Below are 23,986 nucleotides of genomic sequence, written 5' to 3'. Positions count from 1 at the left end.
ATGTTCCTAGTTGGCAACTCTGACTCTCATAAAACCTGGGGATATGGGTGATAAAAATGATCAGAAGCTTAATGGTCAGGTGTCCAGACCTGTAATGAATATACCCAACATTTGATTAATATGAAAAAGATACATTCTGACTTTATGAAAGAAAGGAGTCTAACCTTCATACATATTTATACTTCTAGATCTCATGGGGTTCACTGTGTTTTGGAATTTATTTGGAATTTGCACCAAACCTTTTCAAAATGGATTTAAGGCAGTCTCTGGTAGCTCCTGAACAAGAACTATAAGACGTCACACAGCTTGGTGAATGTATTATTTGGCCTGCATAGACTTAAGATTTCACATTACAGAGTTAGGAGATTGGACCCAAACAACAGGGCTTTGACACTGGGAGAGAATCTGGAGTTTAGACCACACCGGATGACACTCCACTCTGAAATTGGCCACTGCCTCTGTCCAGCTCCCTGTCAATTGGACTTCCTAGCACTGCCAGGTTACCACAAGTCTTCAGAACACATTCATCTCTTTGATATATATATATATATATATATATATATCATAGGAAAAGGCACAAAATGTGCTACTTGATTTATATTACATCTGGAAATTAATTCTTTTCTTCAAAATTTGAACTTTGTGATAATGTATGAACATATTATGGTCAATGATAGATTTTTGTAATAGAAGCTCAACCTGCTTAATGTAGTTACATTCCAAAGAGCTCAGGAATGAAAAAATACTTTAAAAGTCCACAGACACGACAGTTTTAACACATATACTCATTGACAAGATTTTACTACTTTCCTTTAGACACCGATTTATCTTTCTAAAATGTTTTTCTAAGGATATTTTAGCATGAGTGATGGTTTTATTTTTAGCTGTTTTTAGTTGAATAAAAATGAAATTATTCTAGTCTTTAACTTTCAAAGTATTGTTACCTTTGACTATATTGTTTTAAATTCTGCTAGATCTAAGATAGATAGATAGATAGATAGATAGATAGATAGATAGATAGATAGATAGAAATTTTGAAACTTACTGTGTATATAAAGTATGGCTATTGCCACTCAGTAAAATCAAGTATCTTACGTTCTACAGCAGTAAGCAGGCAGGCATACCTCCAGGTCACTGTCCGGAGGTGGGGAGGGATTATTTTTCCGGCCTCTTCCTCGAGACTTTGACCCAGAACTTCTACATGTTCTGTCATCAAGATCTTTGATTGGTGTGGATGGGCTCTGCACTGTATCAAACTCTCCTATAAACAGCATGGTGTGTCAAGAAGAGCAATTTAGCTTTAGAACAACTATAAGTCTTCATTATTAGTTAATGAATTCCTATACATTAATGACCTCTTTGTGGCAAAAATTATAGTTCAAATATGTAAAGTTCAAATTTAGTCAAAAAATGCATAGGTCATATGAATTCCTCATAGAACCCTCAATGCCTTTTATATGCCAAATACCCTCAGCGTCCTGTCTGTATTTTCACCCCCCATTTTTAATCTGTGTTTAGGTCTAGCCTCACCTCCATTTGGGCCACATTCCACAGAACACGGTGTCTTCCAGATCAGTCCTGCACCCCACCTGCAAACTCAACAGCCCCCCTTATTGAGTACACCTCACCGCTTCCTTCCTAACGAAACTCCTTAAGACCATATGCACACTTCTGCTACTCAGTGAAAGCAAATGAAAGCCATGAGCTTAGGTAGTTTTAAATTTTCCATCATTTACATTAGAAGGTAGAAAGAGATGTAAAATTATCCCCCACATGCTGGCTTCACACACACAAAATATCATTTTACCATATAATCAATATGAACAGCAAGAAAAAGTTTACCTTTGTTATTTTTATAACACACTTTTGAAATCTTGTGCATGCTATATATAGTTATTTGAATGTGTGGTATTTATGTTTTAACTACATGGTAGTCATAGGTGGGCAATAGTTATACTACTGTATGGTACAAATTTTTCGGCTGCTTGATATCCACCTTACCAAAATCTAATTTTAGCCCACCAAAACTTGAATGCTATACTTTACTGAGAGTCCTGAATAATCATCAGATTGATAAATTTAGTAGACAGGCTGAGCTTTCTTCTATTCTTCCAGATAGGTGATGTCTTTGACCCTGTTAAACACACCCTATCAGAACTATTATTTGGCAACTGATATCTGCAGGGTGTTAGGTCCAGTCTTGCTCTCCGGTGTCTTTCTATGTAACAGTCACAGACTCTTGTCCTGCCATGCTCTGGATAGCTACCAGGGAGTTCTGGTCTTCTTACTCTGGTGTAAGCACCTCATATGCTAATGTCTCTGTACACAAGGACCCAGAACTGGCTCCCTCCATCTAGCCATTATCTGGTGTTTTGGACACTTATCTAACTGGCTCCTGTATGTCCTACAGGTCCCTGAAATCCAGACTCGTACAACGTTAGTGACCACGGAGCTTAACAGGCATAAAGTACCAGCCAGCACCACATTTGTTTTAAGGTGAATAGATACCACTGAAGTCACAGTCTAACAAGTCAACTCGACTTGTAATCGTACTTCGAGGATCTTTCTTAGTTTTCCTGGACCTTGGTTTTAGTGTATATTAAATTCTGGATGAGAATCCTTTGAAAATTTTTGAGGATGAATCGGGCTTATATTTTGAAACCATATACATAGAATGAAAATCTCTAGGCAAGTCAGGTATTGAGCTACATTAGACTTAAATAATGTGTCTATAAATAAAAATATGATGATCCTCATTTATCATTAAAATACAATACGATACAGTATAATATGACACAGTACAAAAATTCACGGAACAAATGGCACATTAAACATGGCTTTTCTGAGAAACAGTAATTGTTATAGAGTTAAGATCTTACCGTATCTTTGGATAACAGCATTTTGTTTGGTAAGTATCATATGGTATAGAATCAAAAATATGCCTTAGATGTCTCTCCCATAATTGAGGGGAGGAAAGAGAAGGAGATAGAGGGACTATGAAAAGAGTCATTTGAGGGGTCATATGGAAACCTAACATAGTAGAATCTTCCATATATATGAAGATGATTTAAATAAAGTTTCCAAATAATAAGGTAGATAGAGCCCCAACTGGACATTTCCCATCACCAAATGAAGCTTCCAGTGCCAGGAATGGGGTGCATCTAATATAATTGTTAGCCAAAGGGGCCCCGTGAAAAGCCCCAACAAACCAGACTATTGCCAAAGCTACTGGCTGCATTCCACTGGTAAGATAAAGCACTATTGCTGAAGAAAACATTTACACAACTCACTGACGATGGAGAAGCTGAGCTGGTACCTACCTACATGGAACTTTCACCCTTACTAACTAACATTCATTATACTGGAAGGTACTCAGCATGCTACTGAAGGAGAAAGCTAAACGCCAACCCAGATACAAACCCTCGAATCTACAACAGTATCCTGCCTAGGGTGCTAGGGCAGTGGTGGCACTAAGCTCGTGGGAGTGGCCAAGGATTTAAGGCCCACTCCATGGGATGGAGCCCATCCTTGACACTGCTCCTGTGGTGAAGAACCTGAGGCCAGATAGTCAAGGGACCAAGGGGCACAGCACATACCACTGTCCTACTGAAGGAACCTAGCACAAAGTGACTACCGGTGACATTCTGCTATACCCATAGGTCAATGTTTTCCTCAGTTATCGTCAAAGAAGCTTCCTACTGCAGTTGATGGGAACAGAGACCCGAGGAGGGACAGTGCGCAGAGTGTGAGAGACCTTGGAACACTCAGCCCAAACAGGGTATATTTATCAAATGCTTCACCTTAGGGCTCAGGGAACCTTGTAGAAGAGCAAGGATGGAGGAAGCCAAGAAAACATGGCCTCTTAGACACAGCAGGACTGACTTGTGACCTCACAGAGATTCTGGCAGCATGAACAGGTCTGGGCCTGATGGAGCTCCGGTGCTGAGAGGGGCAATAGACATGGGTCCTAATTCCTAAAACGGAAGCTATCTTCAGTTGAAAACCACTCACAAACGAAGTTAGTTTCATGGAGTCTCATTGGGTATACAACAACAGTGAAGATCAGGCCCTATCCTCAGCAGTAGACGGCCAACATAAAACCTACTCAAGGGTACTTTTGGACCTTGGTTTTGTCTCCTAATGGTTTGCATGAGCATTTCTTTCCTTCTCTTACCCTATAGCTCTTTTGCCTCTATGTTATGGTTTTGTGTGTTTAGGTGATTTCCGTGCATGCCAACGTTTTTCTTATGCTTTTGGTTTTTTTTTCATTGTTTGTTTCTTAGGATTTTATTGTTTTTCTAATGAGAAAGAGCAAGAAAGGATGTAGATTTGGGTAATCGAGGAGATAGGAAAGACCTGGGAGGAGTTGGAGGAGGGGAAACTGTTATCAGGATATATTTTATGAAAAAAAATCTTTCAATAAAAAAGAAAAGATATAAAAATACATCTTAATATAAATGTTGTTTGCTCTTAAAATATTGCCAGCACAGCTCACTGTTTTCCCTACCACTGTAATCACTGACAGGATGGACATCACAATAATAAAATGTTTTATATTTTATACAAGTTTGAACATTGGCTTATCTTGCAGCATCTTATGCCCAGCTTATTTGGATAGGCTTTAGATATTTGAATGCCTAGCAACTTCTAAGTAACACTACACACACCCTTTTCTGTTTTCCACTGTTATACTGGAACACGAATTCCCTTAGTTTATTAAGTCACGCTAATCTGCTAATCTAATACCTTCCTTTAAATAACGTGATTCGAATTAATCTGTACTTTAAAATTTGATTTTTATTTATGTGTATGTGTATATGTGTGTAGGAAGGTAGGCGTATACACATGTAAACCATGTGTGTCTGAATGCCAGGTGATGACACTGAGTTCCCTGGCCTGAAGTTATAGCTGTCTGTGAGCCATCAGATGTGGATGCTGGGAACCAAACTCAGGTCCTCCACAAGAGCAGGAAGTGCTCTTAACCACGGAGACATCTTCCCAGCCCCAAACTATTATTTTAAAAGTAATCTTAAATGAAACCCTTTTGGGGTGGCATTTATACAATCTTTCTCTTTTTGCATGTGAGCACACAGTTGTTGTTTTGTTTCTTATTTATTTGTTTTTTTTTTCCTTGACATTAGTTTTTACACTAGCTTCAAACTCCCTGCATAGCCAAGGATGACACTGAACTCTCACTTTTCAAGTGTGGGAATAACAGGTGGATGTGTTATCCTTTATGTGTTTTTCAGGTCAATTTTAAGGTCACACACACACACACACACACACACACACACACACACACGTAGCCTTTTACCTTTGGTAGCAGTGCAAGAATGGAAAGAAGAGAAAATTGCAAACTTCCAATCACTGTATTAAGTTACAGGTAGATGGCTAGTAGCAGCCTATGTCAGCACTAAGGAATCTAGCAGGAACAAGTCAGCCATTTAAACCCGAGATTCAGTAACTATCACAGTGTTGAAGGGGAAAAATGGGGCCACAGGAAGTGTGTGGGTTTCTAAACACTGCAGAAACTGTTCTCATTGGTTCTTTGCCAGTCAGTTAAGGATCTGAAAGATACTCAAAGAATAAAAAAAAATGTACAAAAGTGTTCTCATGAGAGTAAATCAGACATTTAGGGAAAAAGTGTGAAGGCTAGCCTTGTTTTTATGAAACTCTTAGTCTATAGAACACACTGCCCTTTCAAATGAGCCTGCAGCTCATTACGCTAGGGAGAACTCCGAATGCTTGTTTCTTCTTATTTTGTAGAACTCCGTCAAGTACACAAATCACACTCTTCCTTTCTGCTGATTGTCATTTAAGTCAGTCACACAGTTAGGTGACATATATAAATTATAAGTGTAAATATTCTGTGTTGAGGGTTTGCCAGTGAGGTCTCTCCCTCTTGATTATCTATCTATACTCAGCACTGGTATTGCCGGGTCAATGGAGGAATACTGTAATTTTGTATAGACACAGATCTTCACAGTGGAATTATTGACCAACCATGTCTCCAGCATCAACATCCACTTGGTCCTTACTAGTCCTTGGTACTGCTAATCTTTATTTCAACCTTTGTGGGTATATGGTAATAAGTTATTATTTTAAATCCTTTTCTTTTGAGAAGTAATTAGGAACATGTTTTCATCTCTTTAAAATTTGTCATGTTCTTACTGTTTCTAGATGCTTATTATGAATATTATGTGCATATGTGAGAGTGAGAGTGAAAATGAGAGACAGAAAGAGGGGCAGAGAATCAAAGCCAATTTCCAGCTAACACGGAACTCTGTTCTTATTATCTTATAACTATAGAGAAACTGGCAACACAACATAGTTAATTAGGCAACAACGACCAGCTGATGTTTGATGATGTTGATGCGATTCCAGAATGTCTGCTTTAACCACTAGGCTAATAGTTCCTCCTCCAAACAGCAATAGTTTCTCCTGGTCAAAAGAGACCTCCAATAACTCACCAGAATGAGAGGATATGTTGGGAAGCCAGGCACGTGACATAACTAAAACATATATGGAACCTGAACCACCCAGAGGAAAGAAAACGAAATAACCTGACTGAAAACACAAAAGCAATGGCCAAGGTAGACAATTCTCTGAAGAAGACAGAGATGGTCAACTAGTGTATGAGAAGGTCAGCGGTAGTTAGAGAAATGCAAGTTCAAACTATATACGGAAACTCACACTTGATAAGATGTCTGTGTCTAAGGAGAAAAGGAAACAGGTGTTGGGCTTGATGTGGACAAAAGGACCCTGTGGCTGTGCATTAAGAGAATGGCATAAGGGTTGGGGATTTAGCTCAGTGGTAGAGCTCTTGCCTAGGAAGCGCAAGGCCCTGGGTTCGGTCCCCAGCTCCGAAAAAAAGAACCAAAAAAAAAAAAAAAAAAAGAGAACGGCATAAAAGCTTGAAACTTAAAATCAGGTTGCATGAATGACATAGTAGCTATTCTGCTAAGACATGCCTGCCCCCAAGTTTATCAAAAATACATTTTCTTAAAGTAGAATTACATCACTTTCCTCTGTCCAGACCCCAACATCTTCTCCCGCCCAAGCTCTCGAATTGATAGCCCCCTTTGCCTTGACTGGTATTGCTACAATATGGATGTGTGTACACATATGCATGTGAAAGGATATAAACACAACGTGTGCCTCCATTTCTACTGTTTGTATGTATGCGGTTTCAGGGCTGATCATTCTGTGGAATCAATGAAGCAGCTCATCTCAGGGAGAGGCTAATTCTCCCTCTCCAAGATATGGGGTCAACCCAAGTATCAAGACATAAGTTGCGTGGATACAGAAAATCAATCAACCTCTCTCTCTCTCTCTCTCTCTCTCTCTCTCTTTCTCTCTCTCTCTCTCTCTCTCTCTGTGTGTGTGTGTGTGTGTGTCTTTCACACACACACACACACACATGCACACAAATGGGATGACACCTCAAAAATAAGAGAAATCCTATCATTTTGTGACAGTAGGGGTGGTACTGAAAGTCACTATACTAAATGGTGTAAGTCATGAACAGAAAGAACAAATTGCGTGATCTTATTTATATATAAAGTATGAAATGCTTGATCCCATAGAAATAGCGTGTAGAATGGCAGTTACCAGACGGATTGGGGATGGGGTGGTTAAAGGGAAATGTCAGACAATGGTCATCCTATCTGTAGATGTTCAAGACATTTACTGTGCGGCATGGGATCTGCTAATTCCAATGTATTATGGTTTTGAAAATTGCCGAGCTAAGGTATTTTAAGTATCATCACCTCAGAAACAAAGCACACAAAGTGTTTGCAAACATTAGTTTTCTGTGTGTAGTCAGTCATTCTGCTTCACTCTGTATGCAAATTTCTAAACAACGTGCCATACAGGATAAATATGGTCATATTGTTAAAATTTCCAATTAAAAATCTTCCATTGGCGTCATAGAGACTTTAAGTGTTGTATGTGAGAGAGAAGGCCTGGATGTTCATTGAAAGGACTTCGCAGGAGTGAGCGAGCTCTTCCTGTGGAGGGCATGGGCTGTGACGTGAACACCCACTCACCACCAGACTGATCTCTGTCACTTTGGTCTGCCTCCTCTTTCCCACTGAAGAGCGAACAGGCAGGGCTGTGAGAGTAAGAGTCGCTGAGCCCTCACTGATACTGCGTCAGAACTGCTGAATGTTGTGTCTCTGTCAATTTCACTTAGATAACAAGGCACATGTGGCCGATGAGGTAAAGAAATTTAGGTGGTCCTGTCCATGTACACTCTTGTGGGAAGGAGCTGCACTCTGAGCCCTGAAGTTTTCCAAAGGCTGTTAATTCCTTCCCAAGGATCTCCTTTCTGAGAAGAAGGGACTCCACCAGTTCTCTCATTCAACTTGAGCACTTGTGAAGTTCAGTTAGCAAATGCACTACTGTGTTTATCAGGGTCTAATAGTCAAGGATAACGTTATGTGTTACTAGCCATGCTTAACTTTTAAATGTTTAAACTATTCGTAAGGATGAACTAAACATATCTCTCATCTCCACTGCTAACTTTTAGAGCGCAAGTCAAAACCATAATTTATCTTAGATAAACTTCATATAAAGGCAGAAGAAGATCTTCACTAGGATAATGAACTAGAAATGTCTGCTTTTAATCAGTGTGGTCATGTGTCCTGAAGTCCACTGTCCAACTACCTAATAAGGAAAAATAAAGAACTGAATGCTATTTGCAATTTCTAAGTAATATCGGTCATTTCCAGCTGCCTTGGGCTGTTCTAGGTGATTGAATAATTATCCTTTAATCAGGACATAATGAAGAGCTGCCTTTGTAGGTTTGGGGTATTTAGGTCAACTTTATTTCATTAGGTTTATCTGTAAACCAAGGCAAGCAGCGGCCAATTACTGGACACAAAGGATAAGGTATGTTCTGTTTTAAACATGGACATCCACAGTGAATGTTCTATAAAAAATTGTGGGCCTAATTGTCAGTTCTGGTCTGTAAGCCCCCAAATGCACCATTGGTTAATGGAAAATTCTTTACCTGCCCTTGAACTAAATCTGTCAGATTTCACCATTAATAAAGCACATGCCTGTAGTTACGAATGTGTTTGCTTTCTGGATGCATGCCAGAATCTGAAATAGCTAAAATAAAATTATAGACTACTCTGAGAGAAGATCTAAGGTCATAGAACTCATTAGTATTTACAAAATAGCATCGATTCTGGGTCTGGAGAAATGGCTCGGAAGTTAGGAGCATTGGCTGCTCTTCCAGAGGATGGGAGTTCAATTCCCAGCACTCACAAGGCTGCTCAAGCAATTTACAGCTTCAGTTCCAGGGGACCTAGCGCCCTCTTCTGGCCCCTGCAGGTACTGCATGCATATGGTACAAAGACACACAAGACAACCACACATATTAAAAAGTGAGTCTTATGTTTTAAATGATTTTTCAGAATCCTTTATGCATACTAGATTATAAGTCCTGTATCAGACATGCATTTTACAAAAACTTTGTCTGAAACGGTAGCTTTATTTTTGGTGCTTGGTGTCTTTCAAAGAAAAACTAATAATTTTGTTAAACCCACTTTACTATTCCATTGCTTTTAAGCATTATTTATAAACTTCCTAATTTTGTAACTTTATAACATTTTTAAAGTTTAGTTATAATTCTAAGAATTGCCTATAATACCCAAGAAAACGTTTTCTTTCACAGGATTACAAAGGCTTCCTACATATTTTTCTTCTGGGAGATTCTTTTACCCAAAAGATGATGATGATTTACTCTAATTTTTGTATAAAAATATGAATTGTGCCTTTTCATCCGTATTTAGATCTCCAGTGCTTCAGTTGCCTGACTGCGACAGTCATTTCTCAGGCATGCCTGGGTCTGTGACCGACTTCTCTACTGCTCTGTGCATGTGTGTGTGCACTGGAGGGCTGACTATTGTCCGTAACAAGTCCTACAATCAGGCAATCCCATTCTTCAAACTTTGCCCTTACTTTCCAAAAATATATCATACTTTTTGAATTCCTTTACTTTCTATTAGAATTTTAGAACTAGTTATCTTTCTAATTCCTTTAGGATATTTGATTGGAATTTTGAAGGGAAGATACTGAATGCTGGTTAAGCTGGCTTTTGAGCTTCTGAGTCTGGGTAGCAAACGTGATTCTAACAAGAGGACAGCAGGCTTCCGATAATGAAATAAAACACAAAACAAGCAAATAAACAAAGAACCCCAAAGCAACAAGGACAAACCAACTCCACAGCGAACTTTAAATATGCGCAGAGCAGACGAAGATATTAAACTTCCTATCACTGGTCCTGCAAATCCTAGGAATGCAGCAATGATGGCTGGCTAGAGCTCCTGATGACTGAAAAGGTAAAGGGGTTACACAGTCCCTACTGCAAAAAGGAAACACCCCCAGTTGCGCTCCAAAGAGATGATATCACAGCCTCTCTTTGTTGTCAAGTTTTACATGGGATAAAGAATGAATCTGGTCAGAGATGCATTCACCCATGTTGATATTCTCATACATGTAGTCATTCTGAGGTTAAAAATCTCCTGTCCGTCTCATGTCCTGTCTTATGCAACAAGCTAAAACTCATTAGTCATAAGCATGATTGTCTAGTGGTTTCTAGGCACGTCTAGCTGTGGCTATCTTCTTTTGTTAGATCGCACAGGATGTTTAGCTGTACCTGGTTGGCTAGTCAGTCCTTGGAGAGATTCCTGTAGCTGGTAAGTCGAGGTGGATGACGATGTGCCATCGGCTGTGTTGTTTGAAGTCATGTATGCCCCATAGGTTGATGCTGAGTAATACTGAGCATACTGGTTTTGGCCAAAGGCTGTGTACGATGGGTAATCCTGAAATAAATAAATGATGTATATGGGTACAGGAGAACACTTTGCATCTAGTGCAGTCTAAGAGAGCAAGCTAACACTATCACCATGGCAACCAAATGATCAATTTCATTTGCTTTCCAGGCCACGGCTTGGAGTTGACGATGAGAAAGAGGGGAGCTCATCTTCTGGGCACCTCATACACACGGCAGTGATTAATTTCTCTTAAGTTTGCAAAGCAGGTCTAATGCAAGAATGTGAATCTGGCTGAGGGCTTTTATGCCATGTGCACTGAAAGGGGAGAGGAGTTGCAGTCAGTTCATTCTGTTCTAGTTCATGCTTACACAGTGCCTAGCATGTAGTACCGGCAAGGAGGATCTGCGTGCCCCTTGGCTTCTACACCAACTTTAAGGTGTATTTTCTTTTCTAATTTTTTTCCTCTTCTGGGCCTTGCCTTTTCTTTCTGTCTTTCTGGCAGTTGTTTTAAAACAAATAAACAGGTTTTCTAGCCACCACAAGCTATCTGCTACCTGTGGCTCAGCTTAAAATTCTTCAGTCAGGTTTTTACATTTAGCTTTTCTCCTTTGTGGTGCATAAAAATGAAAGCATTGAACCAACTCCCCTGACCTGTTTTCTATTAAAAAAATCTTCAAGTGATAAAAATGAGCCCCCAATAGCCCTTTACATATTAAGATGATGAGTAAAGACTTGTGATAAATGGAGTTTAATATATCTAGTGTGGCTTAGCCAAAAATGTTAACAGTGATGACAAATCCTTGGTCAAGAGGAAGATCCCCTGTTGTGATCAGTTCTGAGGAACAAAGATCCATATTTGATGTCGTTTCCAAAAAAGAAAATTCCCTGTATAAGTAAATGCATATATTACCAGGAAGCATTAAGTAATGTGTCAGGAAACTAAAATTCTATTCGCCTGTTTATCTCAGGATCTGATGATGTTCCACATCCCATTCTGTGAACTAAATAGAAAACTTCAATGTTCGAACAGTGTTTTTAGCAACACTTCTTTCTCAGAGAGAAACAGTAATGACAAACAAGTCTGGCTTTGGGTCACAGCATTGTTCTAAGGGCTTACATGGCCTGTCTTACAGACAAGACAGGGCCTCTCAGAACCTTGTCTGTTGGTATCATTATCATTTTATATTGAAACTATGAAGCCACAGAAATTTAAGTGATTTTCATCCCAGTCACACAGCTTGTGAGTTTCTAGACTGGAATTGTAACCTGAGGAGTCAGATCTAGCTCCTGTGTGCTGTAGTTCTGCCATTCTGCCTGGCCTTACCAGCAAAGGACGGTACACACCAGGAAACGCTGCCAGCACCTCTGGATAAAGTGATACATCTCTAAGGTTCCCCCTTTTTTTATTTCTACTCTTACCATCTTCATCCAAGCATTCTTCATTTCCTGTTGAGGCTGCTGTGTTGTTTTCTAATTTGTCTTATATTATTTCTTTTTTTTTTTCTTTTTTTTTCAGAGCTGGGGACCGAACCCAGGGCCTTGCACTTGCTAGGCAAGCGCTCTACCACTGAGCTAAATCCCCAACCCCTTTATATTATTTCTACTTCAGAGCAATTGCCTCAAAGAAGAGATTATTCCAAAGCATGGATCCCTTTCCAGTGTCTGAGACTACAGTCAGAATTCTTACTGAAGGCTACAAGGCTACAAGGTGTCCAGGCCTAGTCTACCTCTTCCATGAGGAAGCTTACTCATGTGCTTACTTATGTGACTGGACATAGTCTACCTTTTCTCTGTGGTGTCTCTTCCCAGTCCCCTCATGTATGACTTGGACTCCATACTTCCTTCAGTTCAACATTGACTCTTGCTGCCTTTTCTCCCTGTAACTTTTTGTCCTTGTTCCTGACTTCATTCTGATAAATCCTGACTTGAACATGGCTCTAATAGGAAAGCCTTGCACAACACAATAGTAGATGTCCATGAACATTTTAGCAGGGTCATTTGTCCCCATGCTACTCTGCTCTTTACTTTCTCTATAGACTGAAAGTCCCATGAGGCAGGAGTGAAGCCTATCCAGCCACACCACCATCCTCAGGTCCAAAGTATACAGAGTTTCCTGTGTTTATCACATCCTCAGCGTGTTTTAAATAATAAATTGGTACTCAAACCTCAATCCCAAATACAGTTATCACCTCTACAGATCCATTGTGAATTCTCAAGGAAAATTTAATCCATTCATGATGGAAACGTAATAAAGTTTTCCTGTTCTTTATATTGTTATTGTATCTTCCCAGGGACAGTAGAAGTTTTTTATTTATGCTGCCTTCTGTCAAGAGTATTTCTTAGTGATGATAGCCATCTGGTCTACCTTCTGTCTGTGTTGTATCTTGTCTATTTCTTCAGGAAGACTATACATTTTGAGAGAACAGTAAACAAAGACTTGACTAGTTTTGAACTTCAAATGACTAGTCGAAAATATTATTTATGTCAAGTTCTCAATAAATGACTGCGGTGTTAATACAAACAATTAAGCTAGTCAAAATCATCAACTTTGTTTTGGTTTGTTTTGCAGAAAGTATAGTGCTATAAGACACTTTTAAATTGATGCTAAATTGTATACTGTATATCTTTCAAATATCTCAAATAATACCATTTTAATAAAATTTTGTATGGCCCTTTGCTATGTTACTAAACCTATAAGAAGGCAATAATAGAATTCTTTTATTAAATCTAAAGAGAAAGCATTCATGAATAACTTACTTTTAAAATATATAAAAACCCAGTAATTGTATTAAAGTAAAAGCATATTGTCTGTCTAGGAATCAGTATCTGCCATTCTGGACATGGTTGAGAATCAGGAAACAAGAACAAATTCTGAAGTGTCGACATAATCATGACCCATCTGTGTTCTAGGATGCTCATGGAAGAACATTTACTCTTATCTCACATGCAATTCTATCATCCTAGATTTTAAAGTTAATGAAAACATTGATAAAACATGATGAGGAGAAAAGTTAAGTGCTGGGAGAGGCTCTGTGACGAGAGAAAAAAATAGAGCTGTTGGGGAGATGGCAATCAAAGGTTTATTAAAAGAAATATAGATCTAAATAACAAAAAATTAGAAACCAACAATAGTTCTGCAGACTTTTATCTAGTTATGATGATGTTTTAGGATTGTCTTAGAGTATACATCACAATCTTATGATTTATGCTAGTTCAATGTATTAAATAATGTTATATAAAATAAGCAATTTCTACCAAGGGAAATAAAACTATGTATACTATAGCTTAAGACAAAAAGACATGCAATATATCCCATAATAATATGTTAGATGATTGAAATAACTATAGTTCAGGGGTTTAATGAGCAAACTCTAACAGTCAACAGAATAACAAATACCTAATAATTCTGAATAGGTAATTTTTTTACCCTGCTGAGTTGTTATTTTAGTTTTAAATGAAGAACCTCATTTTTAGATCATGTATGCTTTCAAGATAACTAAAAAGAACTATTTAAGTTAAAAATATACATATATGACATGCCTAAAGAATTAATAAAGTTCTACTTTAAAAACTTTTTTCCATAGTCTTCTCCAGAGAAGAGTTTCCTAATTATACACCCAATACCAAGAGATCAGCTGTGAAACAATCTATGTACCCAAAATTGAAGAAAGAGAGACAATGAGTTTGCAAGAGTGCAAGAGCTTCTGGGAGGGTCTAATGGTAAAAAAATGGAGGGGAGAAAATGATGTAATCATATTTTAATTAAAGAATAAAAGTAAATTTAAAAAATTTTGAATACGTGAAAAAGATCTTCCTAATCCCAAGAAGTCTATCAAGGAAGAGACAGGGTTTTTCAAACTCTGCATACATAAAGATAAATAAGGGATTGCAGCAAATATAAATCATAAATAACTATAGGTTACAAATCAAAGAAGCCTAAAATCTTCAACAGAAATTTTAAAAGGCGTAAAACTACTGTACCTGTTGTGAGCCGCTGAAATTTGTTGAATTAGAGACGGAATTATTTGCATAAATAGTGGATGATGGTGCAAAACTGGAGCCTAGGGGAAAGAGGAAACACGGTTTAACCGCTTCTGTATTCACTCCGCTGCAAGAGGGACTAAAACCTGGTCACCTGTGGCTGTGCGATGGACGAGGGCACCGTGCTAAGCGAAGTAAGCTAAGCACAGAAAGATACATAACACACGGAACTCTGTCATGGGAAGAACGCACGCGAGGGGATCTCAGCGAAGCTGAGGGGAGAAAGATGGGGTGACGTAGGCTGGGTGAAGAGGGTGCAGGGTAGAGATGCTGGTCACTGGCTGCCAAGCGACTCAAGACATCAGTGCTGACGCTCTATTGCTCAATCACTGAGAACAGCATAGATTGCAAGAAAGGTACAAGAATGGAGTTTGAAAGCGTTCACTACAAATAAATTATGAAAGTTTGAGGACACACAAACACTTATCCTGACTTCTACATTATATACCATATTAAAATATATGTCAAACTAACACCCTCTACTCAGGAAATAGGTACTAAATTATATATTATAAATTAATAAAGTTCATATTTATTAATTTTTGTGATGTGATTAAAAATATTTCACTTTATAGAGTCAGCAAGAGAGATATTACTTGAGTTTGTTTTGGTTACTGACATTTGAAATCTGAGAGGTCTGTAAAAAGATGCACTCGATTCTAATGCCCTCCTGACAGCAGACAAGGGACCTGAAAGGCTGTCTCCCCATCCAGACTCTGAGTCATTTCACGACATTTGCTTAGAAGGACCCCGGGCTTCTGACTTTCATGCCTGCCTGGGGGTTCTCAGTTGCTTTGCTTGTTCTTAATTTCCTGCCCGAGCTTAACCTATAATCTTTACATTTGGTATGAGTCATTTTTCTCCACCTGGATCCGGCTGTTGCTGTCTGCTTCTGCCTTGTTATCTGCCTTTTCCTTAAAAATCGTGTGAACCGTGGTGAGACTGAAAACTGTCTTTGTGACTCACTGTTACTAAGTCTGAAGTCACATTTTTAAGAAACCATTTAACTATTTTTTTTTCCCAGGAGGTGTTTTATGGTTGGCCACTTACCTGGCATTTGGTAAGAGTAAGGTGTCTGGCCTGGCTGTGGGGTAGAAAACCCAGGGCTGTAGCTGAGGCAGCCACTCTGTAAAGGGGACTGAGTTTGGGGAAGCCCACTTTCCGTCTTGATGGCTGGCAACATCACACCAAGATCTGTTTAGAAAACACACAGGCAGACCGCGTCATTAGTGAGACAACATCCCTCAGGGCCGGAACCTGTACTAGCGTGCAAAGCTTCCGGCCAACAGAAGATTCGGATGTGACCTACCGTAGGCGGGCAGGCTGTAGGGCTGCCCTGTCTGCGAGTAGGCTGTGTAGACCGCTGGCTGCTGCATCCCAGAGTACTGAGTCTGGCCTGCGTAGGCCGACATTGTTTGAGCTGCTGGTGTAGAAAGAATGTGTGGATAGGGCCTAAATATCAGAAAAATAGCATTACTGTGGCAACAAAGACTGCGTAGCAATTCAGACAGCTCAGATTCAGTGAAATCCTGTAATACCCAGGAAGTAATCCCACTCCTCATCCCCAACTGGTCAGAAATGAATAAAAGTTGTAAAAGAAAAAATTTTTTAAAGGAGCCCTAGGCTTTGAAGTCAGCCATGTCTATAATATGATATAATATAATATAATGACGTATATAATATATAAACAGATAACATAAACACTTGAAGACTACCTCTCATCTTTAAGATAAGCAATTGGATTTAGACGGCATAGTTAGTTTTCTCTAGGTCTGCATATTTACATCTACATCTGCACTAGCGCTCTGTTTAGGACACACTTGGGGAAGAATGGTCCCAGTCAGCCAATGAATGTACTCACAGCATGTCCACACCCACCACAGTGTCCCAGTGATATATCTTAACTAGGAAAGCCTACTTAGCCACCATTCTAAGAATTCACCACTCTAAGCTGAAAATCTGAGAAAAGGGAACTAACTGTCTTCCTGGAAGGAACCAGAATGCAGCTCTCTTCATTGGGCCATTCTGAACATGTTCCCAACTGGAACCCAGTCCTTAGCCTGTGCTGAAGGCATCCTGGGCGTGGAGGAACATAACGTATTACATTTAATGTGCATTCGTAGGAAAACTTGAATCTTGGCTTATCTCTAAACAAACAAATTCAGATTTAAACCCATTAATCCAATTTAGCTAAACTGGAAATCGGACTATGCATTGAGACAGATGACTAATGCTAGTTTTAAAAGCAATACAGCAAACTCTCAGAAGTGTGTTTATTGTAACTTGGAATCCTAGAAAATATTCTGGTAAGAGACTGGATTGTACAATATTGGTTAGAGTATGATCTCTGTATATTGTCTTCTAATCACTGTTTCTAGATTTTTCCTTAAAATAGAGGATAAAGTTATTTTAAAGTCCAGATTCAGTGCATATTGATTTAAATGCTTGAATACATTTTAAGTTACATCTATTATTCTTGTAATTAACATTACACATGGATTCTTACTTATTTTCAAGATAGCATACAAGAACCGTCACATACTAAAGATTTAAAGCAAGAACCTTGTAAAGTAGAAAACCCCATACGTTTGAATTCTAAAGCAATATTCACAAATCCTTGATTGAAGGATTTTGAAGCTTTGTCTACATGCTTTATGTTTTCCTCAGAGCAGGAGAACACCAGGGATAATAGTAATTACCCAGGTAAATGAATACCTTTAATTCTTGTCAAATATACTCTTTCACATCTCATCCAATGTGTCACATCTAATCTAATGTGTCACATCTAATCACATGCATCTGTCCTTCTTTAATAGTTACATGCATACATGTTTCTGACTAAAAGTTATGAAATTAGCACATGTAATTTCAAAAGGCTCTCTCCAGCCACACTGGAGGCGCTGGGCACTTACTTGGAGGGGTACAGCTGTGGGGAGTACTGGTGTGCCGATCTGGGGCTGTAGCCACTGCTGGTTATTACTGTAAGACACAAACAACAGCACGCAGAGCATCGCTCCGTGAACACATCTTCACTATAGAGTGCACAGCCTACTTAGGCACGCTGCAGATTAAACACAGTTCTTAAAGCTCCCGTCCCTCTCAAAGTCATTTCAGACAGAAGCAGTTGATTAGACACCATCTTCTTCTGAGAATGTGTCAGGTTTTGACTCAAGAGTGGGAAGGGTCCGTTCTGCCCACAAACACTGCTCACCTCCTGTTTCCTCAGGCTCCTGCAATGCTCTTCGGCACTGATAGCTTTACTGGCAAATGGCTTTGGTTACAAAGTAAACGTTCATGGCAGGAAGGTCAATGCTTTGTGTGTGCAAACTTTACAACTCAAACCCAAATATGATATTGATATACTGATTCCATATTTAGTCTAGGTAGAATAAAGTAATTGCTAAGAGATTCGGGGTTCAAGCTTTCATCCTCCAACTGCAAAATGCTACTGTTTCCAATTTCTCTGTCCCATCAATCAGGTGGGTGCTTAAAAATGTACAGTCTAAATATTTGAGTAATAAGAATGTGCATAGGCAGCCCAGGCTATCCATAAGCTGTCTTGCTTTGAGCAGTGTAAAATGTTGTACCAATTATCTCTTCAAGCCTGTTTTGAACCATCAAAGGTGATATTTTTTTTTGGAGAAAACCTTAAAAGGGAAAGTCAGGTTATTTTAATATTTCATTCAAATATGCACCCTACTGTGGAATGTATCCGAGAGTTTGGAAGTCTTTCTCCCCGTTAGCCATCTGCCTTGACTATGACGGATGGACTGCACATACATGGATTCTAATGTGTTGAGCCAGCTCCTTCCCAGCCAGTCCATACTGGGCAAGCACACAGAATGTCTTTATCAGGCCATCTGCTGTTCATTCACATTTCAAAAAGATTAAAGTCGTACACAACACAGCGCTGGCATGAGTTTAGTCTAATCAATCATAGTTAAACTTCAAAGCACTACACCGTTTCTGAGTTGTTCATATGAACACTGGAGCTCAACATTTAGAACGGCAAAAAAGTGACAAATAAGTTCAGGTTGCTGCCTGGTTCATGCAATATATGTTCCTATGTCCAACTGCTATCAAGTGACTCCGTGAGCTTCACAGACATGAGTGTAATGTGCTTAACATGTTATGTGCTTGTTTTAAATGTGCTTAAAATACTGCTTGGTGGGTTAGGTGTAGAATATGGAGATAAAATGGCAATTTTCATAGCAATAGTATAGCAAGCACGTGTTCCCTAATACTATGAATCAGTTTTGATAGTCACCGGATTGTGACCATTTCTAAATGTTCTAAACATTTCGGGAACTAGATTTAAGTAAATTTTCTCGACATATATTTTGAAATAAAATATTACTCTTCGCTTAGGTTCTCCAAAACCAAAATGAATTAAAAAAAAAACTTGCAATCAAATAAATGAGAATAGAGCCTTGTGCTATATTCCGTGGAAACTAAATGCACATGGAAAGCAAATTTACATTATTCAAATTTCCACAATATCCAATATTATAATAGAAACCTGGTTAAGAAAGATTTAATTTCACGTTGGTATTTTTCTGATTTTTGATAGGACTTGCTGTTGGCATAACCAAAACTTGAGCTGTCCGTGCTGTTAAGCTATCCTCCAGATTGAAAAGATCGAAGGGATTTCAAATAAGACAAAATAATGAGAAAGAGTAACTTATAACATCTTTTATTAAGTCAGACAGAGAAGAATTCTATATTTCAGAAAGACGCACAGACCTGAACACCATTCCGAATATATAGAACACATTTTTCCCTTCAATGAAGGAATTTAGACCTTGTAAGAATACTTTACCCTGAACACTGACAGCTTGATTGACCTTTGAAACTTTATATTAATATCTGTAAAACTGGCTTAGAAAACTGAGCTAATTATGAAAGGGGTAAAAGTTCTTTACTAAATCTTATCATTTTTATTCAAATTGATAAGTGTCCAGATATGTTAGGCAACAACATAGATGTTTAGTTGGTTTGATCCCTGTAGAAGCTGCAGATTGCTTTGGTGAAGTCTGGAAACCGCTGTGTCATGCTTCGTTGCTCCGTAGCGACTCACACACATTCCTCAAAGCACCAGACTCATTATGCTTACTGCGTTTGATCATTTCTACCAACAGAGAGAAGCAGTGCTGGTCACCTTTGGACTGTCTTGATAACTGACTTTATAACTCATAATGCCTATTACCAGCTTCTCACAGGATGGGATCGAGAAATGTTAAAGCTCTTATTCAACTACCATGATTTTTTTTTAAACTTAGTGCCTCTCAGGAAAGAGAGAAGCAGTGGGGGGTATCTAACTTGGTAGGGTATGTTTTGTGGTACCACAGCCAGGGTACTACTGATGTTTGGACTACACATGCAGAACTCTGTTTGAGTGTCTCACGTTGCAGCCTGGGGTGACCACAGAATCGCTGCTTGTGGGGAAGGTCCATTCTGGACCTCCTCTGTTCAGTAGGGTCTGCACGGTGTTAGGGATGGTTTGCGTCTGAGTTTCCACTCAGGTAGCCACTAACCGTGGGCCATTTCATAACTGGAAGGTGGTAAAGTTAACCAGAAATGTATTCTGTTTTATTTCAGCAGATTTTAACTTACTGAAATGAGATAATCATGTATTGGAAGTGGCTACTTGACTTAGAGTCTCGGCAGAAAACTAAGAGGTCTTTAGGGGTGCTGTGAAGGGCACGCAGGAAGAGTCCTTACGCTCACTCATTTTTTTCTCGGTCACCGTGGTGTCCAGCTCAAGGGCACAGTTAGGGCCTGACTGTCAGCACTTCATCCGAGATGACTAGTGTATGCTCGAGTGTGTGGCCAAACCACTCTGCATGTTCTGGAAGACTTTAATATTCTTATTTGTAAAGTGGACTGCACAGGTCTGAGATTACGATCCTTACATCGGCATCTCACCTTTCAAGGAGCTTGTATATTCCTGAAGCACACTAGCAATTACTTCATAATCTAATACCCCCCCAACTATTCGCCTACATTTATTTTGTAGAAAATTAGCAGTAGTCATGGTGAGGGTGAGTGAGCACCACAGCGTGCGTGGTAAGATATGCGTGTGCCTGTTTGTGTCCTGTGAGGCAGGTGGCTGACAACAGTGCTCGTCCGCACATGCGCGTCTTTATGCCAGGCTGGTTCACTAGCGTTTATTTCTGTCTGGAGTACTTGTATTTATGTGCGCAGTATGACAACTGCTCTGCTTGGTGTGAGCTAATAAAGCTGGATCATCTGTCCCCATAAAAGTGAAATATGTTTCATAACACTACATTAGACTCAGGGCATCCCTCAAGTATAAAGCACATGCACATAAAACCCTCGCACATGAGAACATGGATCAACATAAAATATATTAAAGCAGAGCTACAGAACCAAGATTTAACTGCCGTGACACTTTTTGGGGTTTCATGTTTATCTTCGTCATATATACACGTTCCTTCTTGGGTTTCCAAAATTTTATTCATTAGATATAAGCCGTACAGAATAGTAATTTAGAAGGAGCCTTTAAGTAGACTTAATTTGTACTCTTTATGCCCAGCTGGGAGTTATCAGGTATTTATATTTAAAAAGGATTGATGTTTAAAGACATACTATTGTTCTCTTTGTAGCATGGGGCCACTCTCCCAGGCTGGGTTCTAATGTAACCAGCATGTGTTCTCCAGAAACCCATTAACCTTTAATACTTGTCTTTCAGCTGCCTACACAGGAGGACTTTCTTAAACCCAGAGAGGAAACAAGGTTATTTAGAAGGAATCAAATGGATAGTTTTACATCTAGAAGGGTAGACAGAAGGCAGTTTTTAATGTAATTTAAACGGGCAAGTTGAAGGAACAAAGTTAGCTATTATGGTCCTAATTATTAAATTGATCAAGCAGTGTATAAAATAATGAAGAAAGCTGGCTCTGCTAATGAGAACATCATGGGATTGTTACAGTGCGGGAGGAAGGGTTGGCAAACGGATTCCAAACACCATTTCAAAAAGCACGAAGTTTTAAGACAATTAGTTCTTTGGGAAAGTGGGTTTCTGGTGGACCTGATAACAGCGAAAACTCATACAGCTTTAAGTCTGTTCTGCTCTCAAAGAGGAGGATGCGTAGGGACCCCAACGTGGACACAGAGACACGAGCTAAAGGCTTTACCTGACCCAGTAAAAGTGTCAAGCGCTCCATCTCCAGTCGTGGTAGTGGTCTCACTGCTGTGCAAGGGCTCTGTTTTGACTGCAAGAAGAGACACTATGCAGAACAATAAGTACAGGTGAGTTTTACTTCTAAATTCACAGCAAAGGCCCTGGCTGCTACTTTTTTTTTTTTAAGCTATCATGGGCATGCAAGAGAAAACTTGAGAAGTGAACTGAGGAAAAGCTTTGTTAATTTAGCTTCTAAATGGGCATGCATTTATAGAGGATTTGCTCTAAAATCCTCCGGCTGGGCTGGTTCTGAGAGTCTGGCTTTTAAAGGCTGGGAGCCTTCAAAAGCGAAACAGCAGCACTGGTGTTTGCATTAAAAAAATCTCTTAAGCACACTTTCACACGCTAACAGACAGAAGAGAAGTCCTCGGGGTTCTCACCACATTCAACTCAAGTCATTGCAGAGGTATTTACAATGTAGGTTTTATTCTTCCAAAGAAAATAAAATATTTAGAGAAAATTGCGTGAGGGTCCAATGGAGGCATAAGTAAATCCACAAAACCCCCAAGCCTATTCTCACCATAGGCGAAAAACAAGGCACTCAGTAAATATTCTGATAAAACAAACAAAGCAAACCACCACAGGAAGTTCTCAAAGTGCTGGGTACTTGTATTCGACAGAATCACATTTTCCATGATGTTGAGATCAGTACTGAATGAGAGATGTCTACAGCATCACAAGTTTCTCCATAAAACGCCTGCCATACGTAATTTTGACAAAATTGTCCCTTGGCACGGAAGCGGCTGGCACACACTGTCGTCATTATCACACGCAACGACACAGCCTCTACCAATTTGGTCACACCATATTTTCCCTTTGTTGATGAAATCCTACCACATGTGTCTATCATAGCAGTCGGGGAATAAACTAAGTTATTTTCTACTGACACATCCCGTGTGCCCTGGCTGTAAGTGGGCTGATGCAGTTAAGTAACGTAGAAGCAAGCAGACCACTAGAGGAGATCGGACCATGAGTCAGTGCACATACTACAGGGCTGGTGGGCTCATCCAGCACCCACCAACCAAGCAAGTGAGAACTGTGACCCCGTTAGAGAAGCGACTGGCTAACGAGAAGCATGCAGTTACAGCCTTCTGTAGCAAACTCAGCCAAACCCTCACTGAGGTCTAGCTTTAGTATGCACAGTAATAACATGAATAATAACATGAATTGATAGGAGATTCAGAGAACGAATAAAGGTTGGATGCAGACAGTTAAACACACACACAGATACACACACATATACATGCACACACACAGAATTACTAATTTTTTGGAGATGGGAAATTTAAGGTTTGCCTCTTTTTTAACAGTGACAGTAATCTGTTTAGTCTAGTGATCTGCATAATGATGACTAATGCACCTGTAGTTACTACTACACAAGGTAATTTTCACTCACGATATAACCAATATGCCTGATCTACATTTATCACTGCAAAACTCGTATAGGCTTGACTAAGTTTTAGAATATGTACGTTCAGCAAAGCTTGAACGGAGTCCTGATGGATCTTTGTTTGGCGTTTATAGTCTGTGTACCAGGGTGAAGTTGTCATATCCGGACAGTGCAAGCTGTGTAATGGTGAGTTCATTTACTCCCACAGCAGTAAGGGGACACTGTTGCCATCTTCCTTTTACAAATGACAGACTGAAGCATGAAACACGAAATGGCTCGCCCTGATTGCCTAGCCCTGATCGCCTAGCTCTGATTGGACTGCTGTTAAGAGCTTGAGGTTGTCACCACTGGCTGGTGAATTTACAGGATCCACTCTTTACTCTGTACCGCCCTCAGTTACCTCCTGCTAACTGGGATGCCTTTCTGTCCTTCATGAAGATAACACATGGAATGATCTAGATTGGTGTGAATCTGTCTCACCCAAAGTCCACATCTTACTTCTTCTGACACCTATGACAAAAAAGCGTAGCCCCGAGACTTCTGGAATGTGGAGACAAGAGACATCCT

At 39.5% G+C, this 23,986-nt stretch overlaps 1 protein-coding gene across 11 annotated transcripts in view; it reads right to left on the bottom strand.

Annotated features, from left to right (window-relative positions):
* The window catches only part of Eya4 (EYA transcriptional coactivator and phosphatase 4), a 243,642-nt gene that overhangs the window by 40,908 nt on the left and 178,748 nt on the right, over positions 1–23,986 (bottom strand). For 6 of the 11 annotated variants that reach the window (NM_001271317.1, XM_087650613.1, XM_087650625.1 and 3 more), the window contains 7 exons: positions 21,983–22,075; positions 17,738–17,804; positions 16,135–16,277; positions 15,876–16,019; positions 14,766–14,845; positions 10,667–10,832; positions 1,125–1,261 (listed from right to left, as the gene is read on the bottom strand). In NM_001271317.1, the coding sequence (NP_001258246.1) occupies positions 1,125–1,261; positions 10,667–10,832; positions 14,766–14,845; positions 15,876–16,019; positions 16,135–16,277; positions 17,738–17,804; positions 21,983–22,075 (830 nt within the window). Of the gene's footprint in view, positions 1–1,124; positions 1,262–10,666; positions 10,833–14,765; positions 14,846–15,875; positions 16,020–16,134; positions 16,278–17,737; positions 17,805–21,982; positions 22,076–23,819; positions 23,955–23,986 lie in introns of those variants that run through there. The other 5 variants (XM_087650711.1, XM_087650744.1, XM_087650769.1 and 2 more) reach the window with 4 other exon arrangements.

Source organism: Rattus norvegicus, chromosome 1 (assembly GCF_021556685.1).
Source record: "Rattus norvegicus strain SHRSP/BbbUtx chromosome 1, alternate assembly SHRSP_T2T, whole genome shotgun sequence".
Classification (NCBI taxonomy): domain Eukaryota; kingdom Metazoa; phylum Chordata; class Mammalia; order Rodentia; family Muridae; genus Rattus; species Rattus norvegicus.
This window is presented reverse-complemented; position numbering and strand designations above follow the sequence as displayed.